The sequence below is a fragment of the Pseudorca crassidens genome, chromosome 4 (assembly GCF_039906515.1).
Source record: "Pseudorca crassidens isolate mPseCra1 chromosome 4, mPseCra1.hap1, whole genome shotgun sequence".
Lineage (NCBI taxonomy): Eukaryota > Metazoa > Chordata > Mammalia > Artiodactyla > Delphinidae > Pseudorca > Pseudorca crassidens.
Genome location: NC_090299.1, coordinates 27671611 through 27693377, shown reverse-complemented (window position 1 = coordinate 27693377; position 21767 = coordinate 27671611). Strand labels below are relative to the sequence as shown.

At 35.6% G+C, this 21767-nt stretch overlaps 2 protein-coding genes across 8 annotated transcripts in view; one reads left to right on the top strand and one right to left on the bottom strand.

The window, feature by feature from the left end:
- ZGRF1 (zinc finger GRF-type containing 1) overlaps window positions 1-1717 on the bottom strand; it is a 69906-nt gene extending 68189 nt beyond the window's left edge. For all 5 annotated transcript variants that reach the window (XM_067735274.1, XM_067735271.1, XM_067735270.1 and 2 more), the window contains exon 1: window positions 1514-1717. The gene's annotated coding sequence lies outside the window, so the exon portion shown is untranslated. The remainder of the gene's footprint in view (window positions 1-1513) is intronic.
- Window positions 1718-1872: 155 nt separating this feature from the next.
- LARP7 (La ribonucleoprotein 7, transcriptional regulator) lies at window positions 1873-21246 on the top strand. 3 transcript variants are annotated; one of them, XM_067735278.1, is made up of 13 exons: window positions 1873-2032; window positions 8018-8228; window positions 8770-8870; window positions 8943-9026; window positions 9160-9324; window positions 9403-9496; window positions 9576-9917; window positions 9996-10140; window positions 12031-12182; window positions 12970-13088; window positions 16453-16612; window positions 16861-16952; window positions 20882-21246. In XM_067735278.1, the coding sequence occupies exons 2-13, from the start codon at window positions 8027-8029 to the stop codon at window positions 20960-20962; spliced, it is 1737 nt and encodes a 578-aa protein (XP_067591379.1). In that variant the 5' UTR covers window positions 1873-2032; window positions 8018-8026; the 3' UTR covers window positions 20963-21246. The 3 variants fall into 3 exon arrangements, with proteins under 3 accessions (XP_067591379.1, XP_067591378.1, XP_067591377.1); XM_067735277.1 differs by having other exon boundaries at window positions 9573-9917; XM_067735276.1 differs by having other exon boundaries at window positions 8770-9026; window positions 9573-9917.
- The last annotated feature ends 521 nt before the right edge of the window (window positions 21247-21767 follow it).

Below are 21767 nucleotides of genomic sequence, written 5' to 3'. Positions count from 1 at the left end.
GCACTGCGTTTCAGAAACATAACTCCCATATCCGATATCCCTCCCCTGCAGCCCACGGGATTGCTAGATGTCCAATGAATGCCAAGAAGATAACAGAGAGGTCCAGAGAAATACATCATTCACTGCTGCTTTTATAGCAACTTGCTTCTAGCCACTGAATGGGTTAGACATCCTATATATGTAGGTAAGACTACATGGTGTCAAAACAATGCCTGGCATGTGGCAGTTGTTAACATTAAGCCCCTTTAATAACAGCTATTATTTACTCAGTGCAATTATATGCTAGACACTGTTTAAATGTTCACACCTTATGGTATAGATACTATTTTTCATATTCATTTTACAAAAAAGGAAACTGAAGTGCATAATAGGTATGTAATCTGCCTAAGATCATGAAGTAAATAAATGGCAGATTCAGAATTCAAAATTAAGTAGTCTAAATTCTGGTGCTCATATTCACAAAAACTACATTATGTGACTATTTGTTGAACACCTACTGCATCAGGCAGGAATGGGACTAGATACTTTACATATAATATTTATCATCTCATAATCCTGAAAAGTAATTACTACCATCACAATTTACATATTAGAAATCCAGTATTTACTAATTTAGGATTGCTTATATGCTATTTACAAATTGCAAAATAAAATTTCCCATTGTTTTCCTAAATTAGAAATATTACTTGTTTAAAATTTAAAAGGAACTGAGGAGGTCCAAACTCATATATGTGGTAAGTTAGTTTATAGGACTAGACATCGAAAAAAAAAAGACTAACTGGCTCTTAAAATATTTAGAAGAAGCCCTAATTCCCACATTCAAAGGTGAGTCAACACCTCTTTCTTACCATTAAACAGGAAAAACGTTTTTAGCGAAAAGCATCATATATTTCAGTGAGGTGCAAAGATAAAAAGCTTTCTGAAAGTATTCATCTATCCATATCTCTAAAACAATTCAAGTGTTGACCCACCTCTAGTGGGTGAAAGCTTAATGTGCAAATGAGTTTTTGGCATGGAGACCCTAGATGTTCTGTGATACTTAAGTACAGAAATATATACATATCTTCACACATACATTATTGTGCTGCGTTATAGATTTATGTATAAAATTCTGTGTTATCACTAAAATGAGATGTTTTCTGTTAAGTACGACGAGATGTTTTTGGTCCTTTTGTTTTGGAACAAGCAGGATCTTTCGAATCCCTAAATGATTCACAGATTTAAGAGTCACGAACCCGATAGCTTATTAAGAAAGCATCCAGTCCAGATAACCAAAAGAAGCTCCCATTTCATTTGCCAAAGTTTAATTACCATGATCCTGTGTAACCAAATGACAGTGGAGAATTGACCCTTTGTCAGTCCCAAAAACAAAGAGCAAAACCATCTCTGGTTCTCACACGTATGTGGGAACTGCAAAGCAAGGGCTGGGAAAGGCGGTGAAGAGGAGACACCAGTTCTTAAAAGTTGTCCGAGAACCCTGTGATCCAATCCTGGTTCCACAGGGCTTCCTTACCGGTCCGCTTCTGGCGGAGCAAATTCCTTCGTCCAGTCGCGCCAAAATCAGTGACACCACCTCTCGCTCAAAACTCCAGCCTAATCCTCCTTACTCCCCGGAAACCCCGTGAAACAGCTCACTTCACCCATCTATTGCACAAAACCCATTTTCGAACGTCTCCCGCGAAAACCCGTGACGTCATCCGCTCGCGACCACACCAGATCAAGCTCCAATATTTAGCCCGCCCACCACCGCCCCGGCGAGAACCGCCGTTTTCAAACCGCCAATCAAATTCTTCATCGTCTGCGAGCCTCCTCAGCGGCCGCCTTCTCCGATGCCCCGCCCCGCACGCTGAGGCAGCCCACGCCTGTGACGTAAACGACAGACGCACAGTCGCTGGGCCTGTCTTTTCCGAGGCGTACGGAAGAACGGTGTCGCTCCTCCTATGACGCGAAAACAACTACGACTTTAAGGATCGGGAGACGCGAAGGACTGAAGGACGCAGTCTCTGGCCCTGTATTTTGGGAATTGGACGGAGTAAGTTCTAAGTGGACTATAGGGTCGCCCAGGTTAGGTGAGGTCTGAATTTCTCTCAGTCCTTTTTTATGCAGCCCATTCTATCATCTGTCCTCACCCCGCCCCCTCCCATCAACCATCAGTTTGCTCGTCGTAGTGCTCTGTGCGCACGCGCAAAAGTCCTCCGGCAGCCCTTGTAGTTCCCAATTTTCAGTGATTGGGGGCGCGTGTTGTCCGGTGTTGGAAGGTTCGGGGCCGTCCAGCGTTTGGCGGCGTCCGTGCGGAAGCACGGGTACCGAGAGAGGCAGTAGTCAAAAGTGAAATTGCTTTACTTCACAGGTTCGAGTTTTGCTGGCTAAAAGAATCCGAATGTGAGGACTTGTATTTTAAAATTAAGTCATTTTCTTTCTCAGAACTTTAGTCCTTGTCATTCAGAGAGCTGAAAATCCAGTTATGGAAGGAACAAATAATAAGCGTTAAATAGTGTACCGAGTACGTTAATAGACTTGCTTAAGAGAAAACAGATGAGAAGGCAGTTGATTACGGGAGACGTGGTAGTGGAAGGCTAGAAAGAGTAAGATACCATTTAACCTGGGCCTTGAAAATTGTATAGAAGTTTATAAGGCAAGGAAGACGAGAAGACTCATTTAAAGCGAAGGCCCAAGAGACAAGAAAGTTTTTGGGTACTGCTGAATAGTCAGCTGTGACTAGAACAGTGGTTCTTAACCTTTTGGGCACACCATTTCCTTTTAAAACATGATTTTAAAGCTGTGGATGAGCCTCCCAGGAAAATGCATGTACATGTGAAAACATTTTGCTACAACTTTTTCTAAGAAAAATTGTGGAAGACGTTGAAATGGCCCATTATATATATATATATATACATTCACACACACATATATGTGGTGTCTTGTCTAGCTCACTGTTCAAGGTTATCTCTGCCTTTCATCGTCATTGAGCTATTTTACAATTGTGTAAGTTGTAGAAAACAATAATGGAAATCAGTCTTGCAATTATTGCCTTGATTAGTATTGCAATCTATTTTAACAAATTCATTTCAACATTCCTGATTGCTTGTACTTGTGCATGTCTAATTTTTGAGTTCTCCTTTGAAAAGGAGTTTTTGAGTAATTCCTTTTAACCAGGAGTTAAAAACTCCTGGTTTTTAACACTTGGCTAGTTCCCTGGTTAATTGCTTAAATAAAATCTTTGACATGTGATCATTTTATATATGTAGAAGAGTCATGATTTCACCTTTTCTTTAAAATTTATCTTTTGAAAATTTCATGGGATTCACAAGAATTCTTGAAATCCCTCGCAAATTCCATGGGCTTCAGATTAAGGATTTCTGAGTCAGAACATAGAGCACATGGTAACAGGTTGCAAGAAGGTCTACTAAGAGGTAGGCAGTGTGGGAGTCAAGCATACCTGAGCTTACTTACCCAGCTAGCTTTAGGCAAGTCACTTAATCTTTGAGCCTTTGTAAAAAGAAGTTAAAAGAACCTAGAGGGATTATGAGGATTTAGAACAACGTATGTAAAGTAACTGACATTGTTACACGGTAACTTTTATTTGTTTAAAACCCATGAAACCAGTTCATTCATTTAACAATTTTTTAAAACCACAGATTATGTTACTAGAAGGTGCTGAGGAGTTTCTAATGTTGGAAGTTTTAATGTCAGAGTCAGAAAATTAGATGTGTGTTTTAGACAAGTTACACAGCTTCTGTGAAGGATGGATGACTTCTAGAACAATTTCTAAACTAGTTCCATACTGTTGTGACAGTAGTTGTGGAAAACAGTGGATGGAGATAAGAGCCATTCCAAAGGTTGCATTGATAGTACTTAATAACAGATTGGTAAATGATAAAATGATAATAAATAATAATGCTTACATATTATTGAGTGTGTGCTATATAGCAGCAATGGGAAATGGTTTATTTATTTTGATTAATTCTTACAACTCTATTATGCAGGTATAATTTTTATTCACATTTTATAGACCATAGAAAGATGAGGTAACTTGCTCAAAATTCATACAGCTAGTAAATAGCTTGCTTGGTTAACTAAGTGGAATATGTCATCCTTAAATAAAATGAGGATGGTGAGAAGAACAGTCATGGGTAAGAAAGATAATAAGTTTGATTTGGAATATATGGAATGACAACACACATATTTGTTATCATAGGACATTGAGAAAGTAAACTATGAAGATCAAAATTGTAACAAAAATACTGCCATGTAACTTCCTGATCTTCTGCAACCATTGTGTAGGGAAGCTAACTTGTACCATAGCTTGTTATTTCCTGTTTAATTCATGTCTTCCCCTAAAGTGAAGGTATATTTGATTATCTATAGAATATATTTTTAAGATTAAAATTTGCAGATGAGTGTTATTCACACTAGGCAAGATTTTCTGAACTTAATTCTCCAAGCCACAAAAAATTCTTTAGGAGAAGGAAAGAAGGAGAGTATCTGGGCTGAGATATGAGAATGATGGGAAAAGTCTGATTTCTGGGAGAATTGTGACTTTCTGTGTTTATGCAGTTCTGTCCGCTATTTCCTTAGATGGTGGCTTTGACGATGCAAAGAAGTGGAGAGCTGGTAGTCTGCCCTCTATAATTTGTAGTTTTTTAAGAAGGAAAGTTAGCGTGGACCCTGCTGTAGTGACAGTCATACCCTACATTTGACCCCCTAACAAAATAACTTGAAATGCTTAACACTTTACAGTTTATTAGATCCTTTTAGATATATTATTTAGCTATTCAACAAATGCTGAGGTTGTGATCAAACTGAAGTCTCTACCTTCATAGTGTTTTATTCTTGTGAGGCAGACAGGCAATAGAATTATAATTCCAGTTAGGGATAAGAGGATACAAGTGTAGAAAGTGGTGACTAAGGGGGCGGGTAGGGTTAAGGTTGGCTGGGAGGGGATATTTTAGATTGGGTGAAAGAGAAAGCCTCTTTGAGAAAGTGACATTTGCAGAGACCTGAATGAACAAGGAAGTAATCCCTGCAGGTGTGGCAGGGAAGCTAGAGAGCAACAGGAGCCTTGAGATGGGAATGGCCTTAGCTTGTTTAAAAAGGAACAAAAAGATGGTATGTTGTGGTTGGAATGAGCACCCTGGAAGAAGTTGCAAGTGATGAAGTTAGAGCGAGATCCCCAGGCCAGATGGAATAGGGCCTGTAGGCCACAGTAAGGATTTTGGATTCTATTCGGAGTGTGATAAGAAACGTGTGGAGGATTTTGTTCAAGAGATTGACATTTTATGTACATATTTAAATGATTATTCCAGCTGCTATCTGGAAAATTGATGATAATGGAAGAAGAGTAGAAGCAAGCAAATGTTAGGATGTGTTTGCAGAAGTTCAGGCAAGACACCGTGATAGCTTGGAACAGGTGGTTGTGATGGAAGAAATGAGAAAGATTCATATTCAGTATGTATTTCGAAAAGGTAGAGCTAACAGAAATGCTAATGAATTGGCTATGGGGTGTGAGGAAAGAAGAATTAAGAATTTCAGTGTTTTTGCCCTCTCAGCAATTTTGTCACTGGTGTTTTCTGAGGTGGGGAAAACTAGGCAAAAAATAGGTTTGTTAAAATTAGAGAGTTCAATTTCTGCCAATTTAAGCTTGAGATACGCAAGAAATAAACAAGTGAAGAGGTCAAATGGACAGTTCCATGTTGGAATGGGGAGCTAATGGGAAAAGTCAGGGAAAAGATAGATTTGTGAAACATCAGCATAGAGCCAAGGAGCTTCAAGCCAGACACCCTCTGAAAGGAGGTCTGTGTAGATAAGAAGGGGGCCCAGGACTGAATGCAATCCTAGGCAGCATGTAAAAGTAGAGCGGAGTAGGAGGGTCCGGAAAAGGAAATTGAGAAGAATGCTCCTGGAAGCTAAAGGAAGAAAACGTTTTCAGTGAGGGAGTTACCGACTGCGGATGCTGCTGAGAGGTCCGGTAGACAGCGGAGATAATTGTTTTCAGTTTCATTAGAAAGGTGGAAAGGAAAGCCTGACAGGATGGGTTGGAGTGGGAGTGCGAGGTGAGGACTGTGGTTATGCAGCACTGAATGACACCTGATTGTCTTTCTAATGATTAATTCTGACATATTCCTCCTTTTTTTTTTTTTTTGCGTTACGAGGGCCTCTCACTGTTGTGGCCTCTCCCGTTGCGGAGCACAGGCTCCGGACGCTCAGGCTCAGCGGCCCTGGCTCACAGGCCCAGCCGCTCCACAGCATGTGGGATCCTCCCGGACCAGGGCACGAACCTGTGTCCCCTGCATCGGCAGGCGGACTCTCAACCACTGCGCCACCAGGGAAGCCCCATATTCCTCCATTTTATGAGTTATGCTAGCATCATCTAAATTAATACTTCATTACTTGTATATTTAAAAACTTGGTGCTTAGCCAATCAGCGGAAGCCTATTTTAAAAATACCAGAATACTCTTCTATTGACTTTGGCATATTTAGTTGGAGATTGAAGTGAAATGCATTAATGGCTTTGTACCCTCTTACCGGATGTCACTTTGAAACACTATTTCTGGTACTGTCTGCAACATCACTGCTGCAGTGACAGATTCTAGCTGACAGTCAGACTCAGGAGACACAAATAGGCTTTAATCTAATACTGTGTTTACTGAGCTTTAAAGGATACAAGGCAGAAGATACAGTGGAGACAGAATCTTCATCTCATCTGGAGTCCTAGCCCCAGCATTTACTCAAATCCACTGCTTCCCCTGCCCCCAGCCCTGCCATCTACAGTAGACAAGTATGGCTTCCACAGATAAAGGCAAACGGTGTTTTGGGTCACCTTGATATGTAAAAGCTTTAGCCCTTTTGCCCACCAATCTACTGTGTCATTCTGGTCACAGCCTTAAGGACTGCATACCAGCTAATAGCAGCGCCCAACCCAGTGCGACAGAGGAGACAGATGACTCTCCCCATTTGTCTTAATGCTCCTGTTTCCAAAAAACCATGTTATGGGAGACCGAGATTATTCTTAGGCAAGGCTGCATCACCCCAGGCCTCATGTTAAGCCTTTGCTCATCTACTCATTTTTGTGTGCATACCTTTAGTGATTCAACTAAGATGACACAATTCATTCAACAAATTTTTGAATGAGTACTGTGTACCAGGGACTGGGGATTCACCAGTAAGCAAAAGAGACAAAAATCTGATTTCATCAATCTTACATTCTAGGAAGGATAAAGAATAAACAAATGTATAGTAATAGGGTTATGGGAGATCTCACTGAGGTGACATTTGAACAAGACTTAAGCAAGTGAGGAAGCAAGCCATGTTATCTAGGGGATAATTTTAGAAAGAATAGCAAGATTCAAAAATCCCTCAGTTCAGTTTGCCAGCTGAGTTGTAGCTACAGCTAGAAAAGCAGCATGGCTGGAGCGGAGGGAGCAAAGAAGCATGCACAGTGACTTGAGGAATGAGGGGGTTGAAAGTTGCTGACCAAGAAATAAACACTGGGACAGGAAGGTCACCTGAAAAAGAGATGGTGGATTCTGTGACTTATTAGTTGAATTCTGCTTCTAGTAAACAAATTAACATTTTTAAAAATCAAGAATCAATTTTTATTTCATTAGAAGTTGTATTTTAAAATGCAAATAACTTTTTTGAGGTTTTTCAAAATGTTTCAGTTCCTAATGATATACTTTGAGATATAAATGTAGACATAAATTATACTAGGATAATCTGGTTCTGCAGTTTAAGACATAAAATCCTGAAGCTGTGCTCCATAACATAGGAGGTAAATTATTTTTAAAGTAAAAACAAGGCCAAATGAGAAGTGAATGAGAAAGAACTAAAAAAAAAAAACCACTCAAGAAGACCAATGAAAGTTTCCTCAGCTGATGGTGAAAAATGAAGTGTTCCCCTGAAGTTTGTTCTCTGGCAGTCAAATTTGAGTCCATTTCCCTTCAGTCAAAGGCTAAACTAAATATTTTTTCCGTATTACTAATTACTTGTACTGAGTTGATATTTACCTTTTCCCAGTTGACAGGAATGGAAACTGGAAGTGGAAATCAAGAAAAAGCACTGGAAGAGGAAAGCACTGAAAAGAAAAAAGAAGTAGAAAAAAAGAAAAGGTCTCGGGTAAAACAGGTGCTTGCAGATATTGCAAAGCAGGTGGACTTCTGGTTTGGAGATGCAAATCTTCACAAGGATAGATTTCTTCGAGAGCAGATAGAAAAATCTAGAGATGGATGTAAGTTTGCTTCAGTGTATAATTGAACTAGTTTTAAGAGGTGTATCTACTTCTAAGATAGTGTATGTAATTCTATAATGTAGTGTATATATAGCATCAACTCCACTACGCTTGTGTAATGTGTATAATTTTACGAGAACTATTGTAGGCCACTTTTTATATAGCCTTTATATTTTTACAGTTAAAGACTCACTAGGCCTCTAGCAACTTCAAAGCAGATGAACATTTACCACGCATGTTTATTTGAGAATGCATAGAGGTATGTGCAGGATTCAGACAGAAAGGCATTTTACCTAGTCTACATTTCAAAACACCTTTGACTAGTTTTGAAGGGAAGTTGTATCAATTTTCTGTTATGAATGTATAACTGTGACCAGTAAGGCTGTGTCTAACTTAAGGGGCAGATTTAATTCATCCCAAGTACCATTTTATCCTGCTGGTTTATATTTTTAATGTTTTCTTTTTCTTTTTCTTTTTAATGTTTATATTTTTAATGTTTTCTTTTTAATTATATTTATTCACTTTAACTTGTTTTCATTAGATGTTGATATATCACTTCTCGTGTCATTCAACAAAATGAAAAAATTGACCACTGATGGAAAGTTAATAGCCAGAGCACTGAAAAATTCAGCTGTTGTAGAGGTAAGAATTGTTACAACTTATTATGTCACATTATATTGTATTAGTGTATTAACCTTATTTACTGTTTTAAAGCTGGATTTAGAAGGCACCAGAATCAGGAGAAAAAAGCCTCTGGGTGAAAGACCAAAGGATGAGGATGAGCGGACTGTGTATGTGGTGAGCCATTTTTCTGGAAAAGCTCAGAAGTGTTGTCCCCAAAAAAACAACAGAAACATTTTAATATTCAGTTAAGTAAAACTTTATTTTAAGATTTAACATTTTATTTAATATTGCTTCTAATTTATCATAGGAATTACTTCCCAAAAATGTTAATCACAGCTGGATTGAAAGAGTATTTGGGAAATGTGGCAATGTTGTTTATATAAGTATACCACATTATAAGTCTACTGGAGATCCAAAGGGATTTGCCTTTGTGGAATTTGAGACAAAAGAACAAGCAGCAAAAGCTATTGAGGTAGGTCCAGAACCTAAAACAAAGGAAAAGAAAATAACCAACTGTTTTAAATAGTAACAAAATTTTATTTCATTTCAGTTTCTTAATAACCCACCAGAGGAAGCACCAAGAAAACCTGGTGTATTTCCCAAGACAGTGAAAAACAAGCCCATTCCTGCCCTTAGAGTAGCTGGTGAGTTATTAAATATTTTTAAAGTAGATGTAGTTGAAGTAAAATAATAAATAATAAAAAGATAAAATTGTTACAGAAGAAAAGAAAAAGAAAAAGAAGAAGAAAGGCCGAATGAAGAAAGAAGACAGTATCCAGACCAAAGAGTCACATATGGACCCAAGCAAGGAAAGCGTCTGTAAAAAAAGATCGAGGACCACATCTGAGGGCTCTGAAGTAGAGGTTACTGAAGCCCAAAAGCCACCCACAAAGAAGAAGAAAAAACGAGAAAGAACTGAAGTATCCAGCTTACCTTTAGGCAAAACAGGGAAGAGAAAGAGAAGTAGCTCTGAAGATGCAGATTACCTAACTCCCAAATCAAAACTTAAAAAAGTGGCTCAGAAAGACATTAAAAAAGCTTCAGAAGTTTGTAAAGAAAACAAAGGTATTTCTAACTTTAAGCTTACGATTAGATAAATAAGGTTCTTTTTTTCTTAACTCACGACTTTATTTTTTAATTTAGAATTAGAAGTCTCTACTGAAGAGGAAAAAGACACTGGAGATATAAAAGATGGATCCCTCTTGAAAGCAAAAAGAAAGCATAAGAAAAAACATAAAGAGAGGCATAAAATGGGAGAAGAGGTTATACCATTACGAGTACTATCAAAGTAAGTCAGCGGTACAAATTATATTGTTGGCATTTGACACACTCCATCACCATTGCTAAAGTGCAATTCCAATTTGTATTGAACAGAGTTGCATATTAGCAACAGTAATGGCCTGAAGCCATGATCTGCAGACAAGTTGCTTTAACACGATTGGGGTTTAAAAAGGAACCACCACACTAAAACATGGAAGCACTTATTTTTTATCAAGTCACAGCAAGTGCCTCCATGTTAAAGTAGAGGGTGTTCCTTAATAGATTTAGAAGCACAGCTTTAATGTATCATAGACCGGCCATTCAGTTAAGTACTCCTGAAGTTTTCTTGAAGTTAAAATGAAAAAGGAAGACTTACCATCACTAAAACATGGAAGCACTTACTTTTTTAGTTTCAAAGCAAGTACATCCACGTTTAAGTGGTGGGAAGCCCAGTCTTGGGAAGAAAAATAAAAATCATGAATGTCCTTTGACCTGTAAAGGAAATTTAGAAAATAATCTGGGATCAGAACAAACGCGTCAGTTTGGACCTGTCCGACAAAGATATATGAAGTTAAATTAAGTAAAATTTCATTGTAAGGATTATATATTTTTATCCTTTATTCAAAATTTAACAAGCAATGCTGTATTTTCATTATTTTATTTTCAGAGCTTCACTAGTAGCCAGTTTCAACAGTTTAATCCTATAAAAATAGATCTGAATCCTTGAAAGTGTCGGTTTGGGGACACCTCCACTGAAACATGGAAGCACTTACTTTTGTTTTACACAGCAGGTACCCCCATGTTAAAGCAAAGGGGATCCCCTTGGCTTCTGTAAATTAGAAAGGTTGCCATCTCGAATCCGGAGGCATAATTTGGATTCACTTCTACTAAAACATGGAAGCACTTACTATTTTAAAAGTCACAGAAAGTACTTCCATGTTAAAGTTAAAGGGAGTCCATCTACTCAAGGGGTGAGAGATAAGTAGAAGAAAGCAAATGGCATACCTTTTAGAAGAGAGTTTTTCTTAACCTTCCTGGATTACTTTCCAAAGAATCCAGTTTTCCTCTTGGAGGGTTAAAAGGCAAGGACTTTGGGTACTTCTATTTATACTATTCTTAACTCCTGAATTCCTTTTGCCTTTTTATCTCAGAGAATCATTACAAGAGCCCTTTGTTATTCTAATGTATCAGCTCTCAGGGAATGTATGGTCCTGGGTGGGTCTGGATACTTTTTTTTTTTTTTGAAGTATACAGATGTCAATGTTAACAGCTAAAACCATTACCACAGATATTCTCCTCTTTAAAAAAAAAAAAAAAAAATCCCCTATCTGCTTGTTTGATGGCATAGATTAGGGTAACAATGAGTACTCCTGCAGAGCCAGGCGAGGCATTGTGTTTCTATCTGGAGGAGCTCTAGCTGTTTGAAGAAACATCTTACACGTTAAATGTATGTAAATAAATAAATTGCTTCCATGGGGTGTTTTTTTCTTCTTAGAAATTCCTTTTGACTCAAGTAAATACTAAGGAATGTTGTCTCTCAAATTGGAAGCAGTTTAACAAATCTTTAAATTTTAATTTCTCATTTTTTCCCCAAAGTTGACTGACTTTTCTAGTAAATGTTACTAGTTAATTAATTCAATACTTTTAGTTTCATCAATTCAGATATTTGAAACATACTCAAGAATTGAATCATCAAATATAAAACATTTAATCTGAATGTTGGGGCAAAGGGAACTCCCCTTTGTTTGTTTGCCAGATGGACTTAGAACTCAGGAAATAATTTGAGTGTAAGTGTTTAAAGAAAGAAAGGTTGGGAGGAGGAGTGATTGTAAGTCACTGAATGTCTGTATTAGATACTTACTTTTTATTTAATGATCTATTGTCACTATTTTAAAACTACAGTGTTTTTTCATTATAGGACCCAATGGCTGGATTTGAAAAAAGAGTATTTAGCACTGCAAAAAGCTAGCATGGCTTCTTTAAAAAAAACAATATCCCAAATAAAATTAGAGTCAGAAATGGAAACAAACCATGGAGCACCTACTAAGTCCGAAATGAAAAATGAAAAAAGTAAGCATCACTGTGATAGTTTTTGTATCATTATATTGTACTTACACTAAATGTACTTTCTGAGTTATTATATGATAAACTTTAGTTTTAAAAACTTGATTATACAATGCTTGTTATTAGAAAAATTACTGATTTGTCAAGTTGTCCTGACGTGATTTATTCTTAACATAAGAATATTTGAAGGGTTCATTTTAAACAATCTTTTTTAATCATATAAGTTTTCTCTACAGTTTTCATTATTAATCAAATTTAGTAATGAGTGCCTAGTTTGAGTTGAGCAGGTTTATAGAAACAAAGATGATAATTTCTCACCTGACATGTTACTCCTTGGTATTAACCACAAGCAGGAACAAATTAAAACAAGATTTTTGTGAAATCTTCAATATTAGCATATACTTTAAATTCCTGTAAGTTGAAAATATAAATTTCACATTTGAATTGTAATTTATATACAATATTCTTATATATTATCCTATGCCTGTTTATTTCTTCACTTAGTAAAGCACTTTGTTACTTGGTTCATTGTAAAGGAGCTTTTTTTTTAATTAAGATTTTACAGGTGCTCTTCTAATGGTAAAAGTTTGCATTTACAATAATAAAGGTTTTTGTATTTTACTTCATGCTGATCTGCAATAAATAGTATAACTTACAACATGATGACTTTATGAGTAAATTTAATTATTTAAATCAGGCTGAGAAATCATTATTGTTATTCTAAAGTGGGCCTCCTAAGGGTTAAATTATTAAGTGTAAGAGATTTATTTCTGGTCTTCTTCTTTTCAAACAGCAGACAGTGAAGAGGGTGGTCCCCAGGAGAAGGTTAATGCAGCAGGACCACAGTTTGTGAGTGGTGTGATTGTGAAGATCATTAGCGCTGAGCCTTTACCTGGCAGGAAACAAGTCAGGGTAATGCTTTTGTATCCCCAGGATAGTTGTTTCTCTTTCCTCTAAAAAACTCCCCCATGTGAAGGTGTTTTGAATGTGGAAAATGAAGCAAATCAAATTAGAATTTGTTCTCTTGTGATAAACTGATTACTGGTTTTGATTCCATAATAACCCTTAAGTTTGACTTGAAGCAAATTCTAAAGACTGAAATTCCTCACTGGATCAAATTTACAGTGAATATAGTTTAATCCATTTATAGGAAAAAAACAATTTGTACTTATTTTTATTGGTGCCCTTAATGGTGGTTGTATAGTTGGATAAGGAAACCGTACTATAGTTATTATAACTAATAGGGTAGATAAAGTAAAATGTTTTCCAGTATTCATTTTTTAGGGGACTTCCTCTGTTTTCAGAAAAACCTAGAGAAACTAGATTTTAGGAAAGTTTCTTAGGAAAACTTTTTTAAATATTTAATCAACATTAGAGTTGGTTTGAAATAATTTTTAAAATAAAATTGTAATTATCTGCCGTTGTCTGGTTTGGAGCAAACTAGAGAATTTGTAATTTGTTTTCATTAGAGCTCTTAGCTTTCAATAGATTCCTAAAAGATTTTGTGACTTAAAACAAGTCAGAACGATTTCGGAATAAAAGGGATAATATGCATATTTTTCACTTACCATGGGCTTAGTTTATTTTTGTCTGTTAATGAATCCTCTTGGGAATAGAAATTTTTTTTCCTGAAAGGCACGGGTTTTTTTGGAGAAAAGAGCCTTTAAATTTTTTATTTTTAAAAATTTTTGGTATTTTTAATCCATGCTGATTATTTTAAAAATTTGAAACAATTACAGAAAAGTGTGAACTATTTTCCAAAGCTCCAAAACTTTTACATGCATATGCAAATAAATCTTTATTTCTACACAATTTACACTTTAAATTGCTATTCATATGGTACTAGTCTTCTTTTTTCATTTTATAAAGTTATCTTTTACAGCATTTTGTACCAGCACAGCAATATTCCTTTCTTATTCACATATTCCTTTGAGTGGGAGTACCATATTTTATTTACTTTTAAACCTTGTCACCCATTTAGGTAAGACGCTTTCTTTTTAAACTATATAACATGTTCTGTAACGTAGCAAATATATTTAAAATTCTTATACTGACATCAGCACCATGTAGTATATTGTTTTGCTTTTGCATAGACTCTTAGCAGTCACATTTTTTGACTCGCATAACCATTAAGGTTGCTCATTGTAACCATCTGTAAGCACTCTTCATCTGAAACCCTATCCCCTAAAATCCTGTAGCTGTCACTAACACAAAATTTAGATTCTCATTACAGTATTAAACCTGGTCAATCCCAAATTGGTATTACCAGCTTGCATTTCAAGTTTGGTCACAGTATAGACTTTCAAATAAGAAGGATAAAAAATTGAGGATGTAAACGCTGCTGTGGTTAGTCAGATTGAAAAATATTTAACAGAAAAATTACACAAAGTTTGTTATTTGGAATGACTGACATAGGTTTAATTATATTTATCAAATAGCTTTTATTATCTAAATGGTAATTATGTCAATTATAGATTCTTCATTTATGATCACCAAAATCGTAAAATAACTGCATTAACCAAGTTAGTAATTACTTACATTTTGCTGGAACAAAAACTGAGCTACGATTGTTACTGCTGTCTGTGACTTGCCCATGTGATTACCAGGTTAATTTGTCATTCTAAGAAGGGTTTTAAATCCGGAGATTAGCCTGACATTATAATGGATATTTAGTAAATATCTTTTGAATTGTAGTAATCTAATCTGTCTGATAAATCAATTATAAAACTCTAACTACTACCAATGAACACATTAAAATTTCATCACTTCATACCATAGTTTCTTGCTTTGTGTCTAAATTTAATACTGAATAGATAGAGAAATGGGAAGAATTAGCAGGTATATTTCTCTCCAGTTCTCTTAATTTTTTTTTCATTGAATTAGCATACATTTATTAAGAGCCTATTTTGTGATAGGCAGTGTTTTAAGTGTTGGTATGAATTAAGATATAGTCCCTGGCTTGTACATAAGCACAGGTTTTTACTACTTTATAAACTTTTCTTATGAAAAAATATTTCCAGGTATTGCTCAGTTCTTTTTGTAATTCATACTTTAAAAATCCAATGTCTAAAAGTAATCTAGGGAATTCTCTGGCAGTTCACTAGTTAGGACTCCGCGCTCTCACTGCTGAGGGCCCGGGTTCAATCCCTAGTCGGGGAACTAAGATCCCACAAGCTGCATGGCGGGGCCAAAGAAAATAATAAATGTTTTTAAATAAATAAATAAAAGTAATCTAAATTAGTTGTGCCTTGAAATTTTGGGTTAAAACTAAAGGAGGTGAGGTGGGTAAGGCTTTTTTCCCCCAGTTGGGAACCTTCAGTTATTTCTTTAGCTTTATGAATGGAAGTTGATGAATTAAGAATTAGTGTAACATTCCTGCATAATTGCATTGCGTACACTCTAGAACCTGCTGTGAAAAAAAAAAAAGACTAGGAATGCAGGAATCTTGTTAATTTGCCCTCACAGCAGGCCCTATAGGTAAAACTTTTCCTTGCTGTGTGACTCAACTTGTTTAGAAGAGGTTGCTTAGGTGTTTTTATCAGAGAATAAAAGCTCTTGAGCTATCTGTATTCCCATAGACTACTTGGGAACTACTTTGTATGTTCCTTGAAATGTTTTTCACAAGTGGTTATAAAAAGGTTACATATATTTTAAGTCATAAGTGTTTTGGTACAGGTAAGTGCAAACCCACCTTCCTTCATCCCTTTTCGATTTTGTTTGTTTTTAATTTTACTCTTTAACTACACCCAGACTTGGAAACCTTCTTCTGAATTTGGAGTTGTATTTGTACATTCCGCTCTACAAATCTCTTTTCCTTATGCAATATTCCCATGCCAGTTAAGATTTTAAGGATGCTGTTGAAGGAAGGAAAGTTATTATTAGAGTTGATGTTAAATTGGTTCTCAGCTTTGTCCAAGTCACTTTTTAAGAGCATTCGTTTTGGGGGCTTTTTTTCTTTCTCGTTTTCTGTTTTTTTTGTGGTTTTTTTTTTGGTTTTTGGCCGCACTGTGTGGCTTATGGGATCTTAGCTCTCCGACCAGGGATTGAACCTGGGCCCTCAGCAGAGAGAGCACAGAGTCCTAACCACCGGACCTCCAGGAAATTCCCCATTTGTATATATTTAGAAGAAATGTTTGATATAGGATAGTTTCTCCTCATTTTAAATGACATATGGCTCAATTTTATAATAGATTCTAGTACAGCCATTGGAATAATTTAAAAATTATATTGAAACATTTTTATTATTTACTTTAAGCCTTTCTAAACTCTAACGCAGGATACCTTGGCAGTAATCTCAGAAGTTGTTTATGTTGATTTGCTGGAAGGAGATACAGAATGCCATGCTAGATTTAAAACTCCTGACGATGCTCAAGCGGTAATAAATGCATATACGGAAATTAAAAAGAAACACTGCTGGAAACTAGAGATTCTTTCTGGTAAAACTTTATAGAACATTCTTTTTCAACAATTCTTATTGTGGGGTGATTGTTCTATAATTTCTGAGTTTGGCTAATGAAACTACGTTGTTGGGTTTTTTTGGTACTATAATATGCATAAAGTAGCATTAATAAAATGAGACTATTCCGGTTCGGTTGTTGACAATATAAAGCCTTGAATATGTTTCTTCATCTGTATCCTTATGATCAGCATTTTCTTGGGGTTTTTTGTTCTGTTTTTTTTTAAGGTGACCATGAACAGAGGTATTGGCAGAAGATTTTGGTAGATAGGCAGGCCAAACTTAATCAGCCTCGTGAAAAGAAAAGAGGCACTGAGAAGGTAATCAATGCATTTTTTTTTTTATTTCTCTAGATTTTGAAATATACGAAATTAGAATTATTTTCCACACAAGGGTATATAAGTTTATCTTTTTTAAAAAAGAAAATAGTGATGTAATTTAAATTTCTGGCTGCTTTCATTTATGGCTTTGTGGTGAATGATTATTTAAAGATTGTCTTAATGGTAAAAAACTCAATGTATTTAGATTGTACTTTTTAAAAATATGAGCCTCCACAGATAAGATTGAGAGACTATGCATAACATTCCCTGTAGCAACGGTAAGCTTTATTCCTTTTTCTCTAGGCTAGCTGACAAGTGAAAGAAACAAACTTAAATAAGTACATTAAATAATTTAAAACAAGCCTCTCTTTCAATAATTTTATTTTAAATGACACTAAATTTATCAGATATTTATTGTTGCTAGTAAGCTGTCTAGTTTATTCTTTTAAAACATTATTATACATGTAAAGGTTAGAACATCTTAAAGTGCTTAGAATAAAATAGGGCACATAATAACTGTGCCCTATTATGTGCACATAATAATAGTAATATTACTAGTATAAATTTTTTAATGTATATTGTAAAAATCGGTAAAATACGGAACGATGTACGTACATCCTTTTATGATTGATTAGCACTTGAAAGGTCATACTTCCTATGTTCTAGGTTTGTTGCTTTAGGGTCCTATTTATAAAATTCTTTGTTGTTTATTTTTTAATTGGAAAATTAAGTTTTTTCATCAGCGTTAGATAGCCTAGGATTCATTGGAATTTAAGATGATTTAGGAGGAGGTTTTCTACTGGTCTTTGTTAATTCTGTGAATGTGGACTAAATTTGCTGAGATGGGGAGGCCTCCCTTCTTAAGGACTCTTTCAGGTCCATAAGGTGTTAATTTCAAAGCCTGCTTGAGAGTATTTAAATGTTAATAAAATCATTAATCCAGAACTGACAACTGAAATGAAATCATTTTGTTAAATAATGCTTATCCTTCTAATTGGTGTGAAATTTCATTTAAATTGTATATATTTTTAAAACTAGAAATCAGAAAGTTTATTTTTCAGAAAGATTCCATCTCCACAAATTAAATTTGAGACAAGGAAATAAACACTGACTTAGGGAATTTTATAAATTGGGTTGGAAAGCAGTGAGTAGTTCTATCATTGGGAGAGTTCTCATTTACCTCTTACACCATCAGGTTTATCATACACATGATTTGTGTGATAAACCTCTGAAAGTATAGACTCCTAGCTAAAGCTATGGATATAACTAGTTTGCTCATTTCATGAAATGAAAAAAAGGTACCACACAGAGAAGCTTCTCAGAGGAGAGGGGGTTAGACCGTAATTTAGTTTACTTCTTTCTTAATTCATTTAATTAATATTTTTGGTGCCAGTTTGTGTTAGCCACTGTTCTAAGAACTGAGTATATAGCTGTGAGTAACAAAGTCCCCTTCTTTGTTGAGGCTTAGAGGTAATATATTAATAAGTCAGATGATGACATGTGCTGTACAGAAAACTCAAAAGTATAATGGGATACATGAGATGAGATTGTCTGGGAAGTTCTATCTGCAAAGGTGACAGTAGAGGAGACCTTAGGGAAGTGAGCAAGCAAGTCAGGAAAATTTAGATGCACACGGCTTCCCTGGTGGCGCAGTGGTTGAGAGTCCGCCTGCCGATGCAGGGGACACGGGTTCGTGCCCTGGTCCGGGAAGATCCCACATGCCGCGGAGCAGCTAGGCCCATGAGCCATGGCCGCTGAGCCTGCGCGTCCGGAGCCTGTGCTCTGCAACGGGAGAGGCCACAACAGTGAGAGGCCCATGTACGGCAAAAAAAAAAAAAAAAAAATGTAGATGCACAGCTTTCCAGTCGGAGGCAACAGAAAGTGCAGAGGCCTTGGGACTTCCTTGGTGGTCCAGTGGTAAAGAATCTGCCTTCCAATGCAGGGTACAAGGGTTTGATCCCTGGTCGGAGAACTAAGATCGCACATGCCATGGGGCAACTAAGCCGGTGTGCCACAACTACTGAGCCCGCCGCCTCAACTAGAGGGCCCGAGTACCACAGACTACAGAGCCCATGCGCTGTGGAACCTGCATGCCACAACTAGAGAGAAAAAAACCCGCAAGCCACAACTAGAGAGAAGCCCGCGTGCCGCAACTAAGAACTGACACAGCCAAAAATATAAATAAATAAAAATATTTTTAAAAAAAAGAAGAAAGTGCAGAGGTCTTGAAAGGAGATTGTGAGACTAGCTGGAGTACTGGAAGCAAGCATGTTAGTAATGGAAGTTAAGTATTTTAGAAAAAATTAGCAGCCAAAAGTATAGCATAAATACCTCACTGACATGCCAGCCTACCGTTTCCACAGTAACATTATACTTGGTCCATAATTGAGTGGAAAAAAAGCACTAAAAAAAATCCTGGTTCTTATTTTCACATTGTGGAGGAGAAGGCTACTGGGGAAACTTTCCTGAGCTCTGGTCAGTTTACACAGAATTAAAAGACAAAAGAATTGGTAGAAATATTTTATTTTCTATGTATGATATTTTTACCCATAAAAATCAAGTACAGATAAGTTAAATTAAGACCTCTGACAAAAGATCAGTAAGATGAAGGAAAGATCTGCCAAAAGGGGTCTGATTCATTCTACCCAGACCAAATCTTTGTAGTGTACCCTATCGCTTTGAGCACGTTGGTAAAATTAGATAACAGGTACTGGAGACACAGTAAGGCTTTTGTCATTTCTCTTTAGTTTTTAAAACATATTTGAATTTTTTAATGTTTTTTTTTGAATTTTTTAATGTTTTTATCAAAATGTTCTTTCCTTTACAAAGTACTGATAGGTTAGATATTAAGCAGGTATAGGTGGAATTCATAAAATCTGTGAAGAGCATATCGGTGTGACAGTTTTAAACACTTACATTTTGACTCACTTCACTGATTAAAAGGCTTTTAGTTTAATCTGAAAGTGATTTCCTGCCAGTGGCCACTTATCACCAGTTTAAATAAACTATTTTAATGAATACTCATTAGAATCTGTGTTTTCAAGAGAATAAAATTTTCATTTCCTCCAAAGCTAAGTAAGATACCTTAAGTTTTTTTATCAAGAAAACTTCTGGAATGTAAAGATATTTTAAATGTTCTTCTGCATTCCACATAATTTCATTTGCCTTCTTTAAAATTTTCAAGTATTTATGTAAGAGTGTAATTAATAAGTACTCTTAATAGCAGTTTCTTATTTGGAATATTTTTTAAATTTGTAAGCAAACCTTTGTGTAGCACTCAGCCCAAAATATGCTGTCTCATTCAAATAATATATGAATTTTCAAGCACAATATAATTATTAAAGACCACACATCATTTAAGAAGTGTCTTGATAATTAATACTCAAGCCCAAAGGACTATAAAACAACAAATGTTGGTCCTTAAGCCTCCTAAAATGTCAAAAAAATTACGAGCATGGAATGTTTTTTTTTTTTGTAATTTTATATTGTAGCATAATTGATTAACAATGTTGTGTTACTTTCAGGTGTAGAGCAAAGTGATTCAGTTATACATATACATGTATCTATTCTTTTTTCAAATTCTTTTCCCATTTCGTTTATTACAGAATATTGAGGAGTGTTCCCTGTGCTGTATAGTAGGTCCTTGTTGGTGGAATGGTTATTTTTAATTGAAAATTTTTTTAGTAATCTGGAACTAAAATGAGAGGATCTTAGGTAATTCAAAGGTTTAGTATCTATTTAATAAGCCATAATCTAGACACTTCTCTCTGTAACTGATTTGATGTAAGCTTAATTATCTCATTTGTTTTCTTCTTCCCCTTTTTAAGAAGTTTTATTCAAGCTAATAGTTATGAGATTTTTCTAGTCATAATTATCTTTCTCTTTTTACGTATCCAGTACATTCTAATTTCTGATTTCTTTCTCTGTAGTTAATCACCAAAGCCGAAAAGATCAGACTCGAAAAGACTCAACAAGCAAGTAAACACATTAGATTTTCTGAATATGATTGAAAAAAACATTTTGGTTCACCTCTTAAGATTTCACTGGATGCTAGAGCTATTCTTAGGGAATTCTTTTTTTTTTTTTTACGGTAGTAATGTGTAATGAATGTTTTTCTAAAACCTACATTTAATTAAAAGAAATAGTTTTGTTCCTTAATTTGTAAACAAGATGTTTGTCCAGAGACAATTACACTGTATACCACAGTTTTTTCATTAAACATTGTATTTGTTGAAATTATCTGATATAAATTAACCTCAAAGTGATTTAGAAAATAAATGTGTTTTGAACATTATATTTTTTTCCAAACATTATCATTAATTTTGCTGTTTTGTATTACAAAAAAATAACATTTTTGCAAAAATAATAGTACTACATAAATAGTTTAGGAAACAATGTTTAACAGAGAACTCTCACTGTAGTTATTATTTTGTAGCTTGCTTTTTCCATTTGAAACATCTTAAATACTTTTTCATGTTGATTTATGCAGAGACGTATATGTTGATATTTCATTCTGCTTATTGCACTTTGCCTATCTGAGCTTCCACTGAACAGACCATATGAACTGTTTCCAATTAAAATGTTAAGTGAGTTTGTTTTCATAAATGAAGCTAATAAACATTTTATTTTGGTTATAAAATGTACCAGATGCTGTGAACACAGAAAAAAAAAAATCTAGGAATCAGCCTTAGGCATAACCGAAGTCTGTCATTTTATTCGGGAAAATCACAGAATGGTATGTTGAAGGCCTTCCCAGAACTGAACCTGAAGGGCATGTATGTGACTGGCATGTTAATCTCTCACCAGGTATCAGGA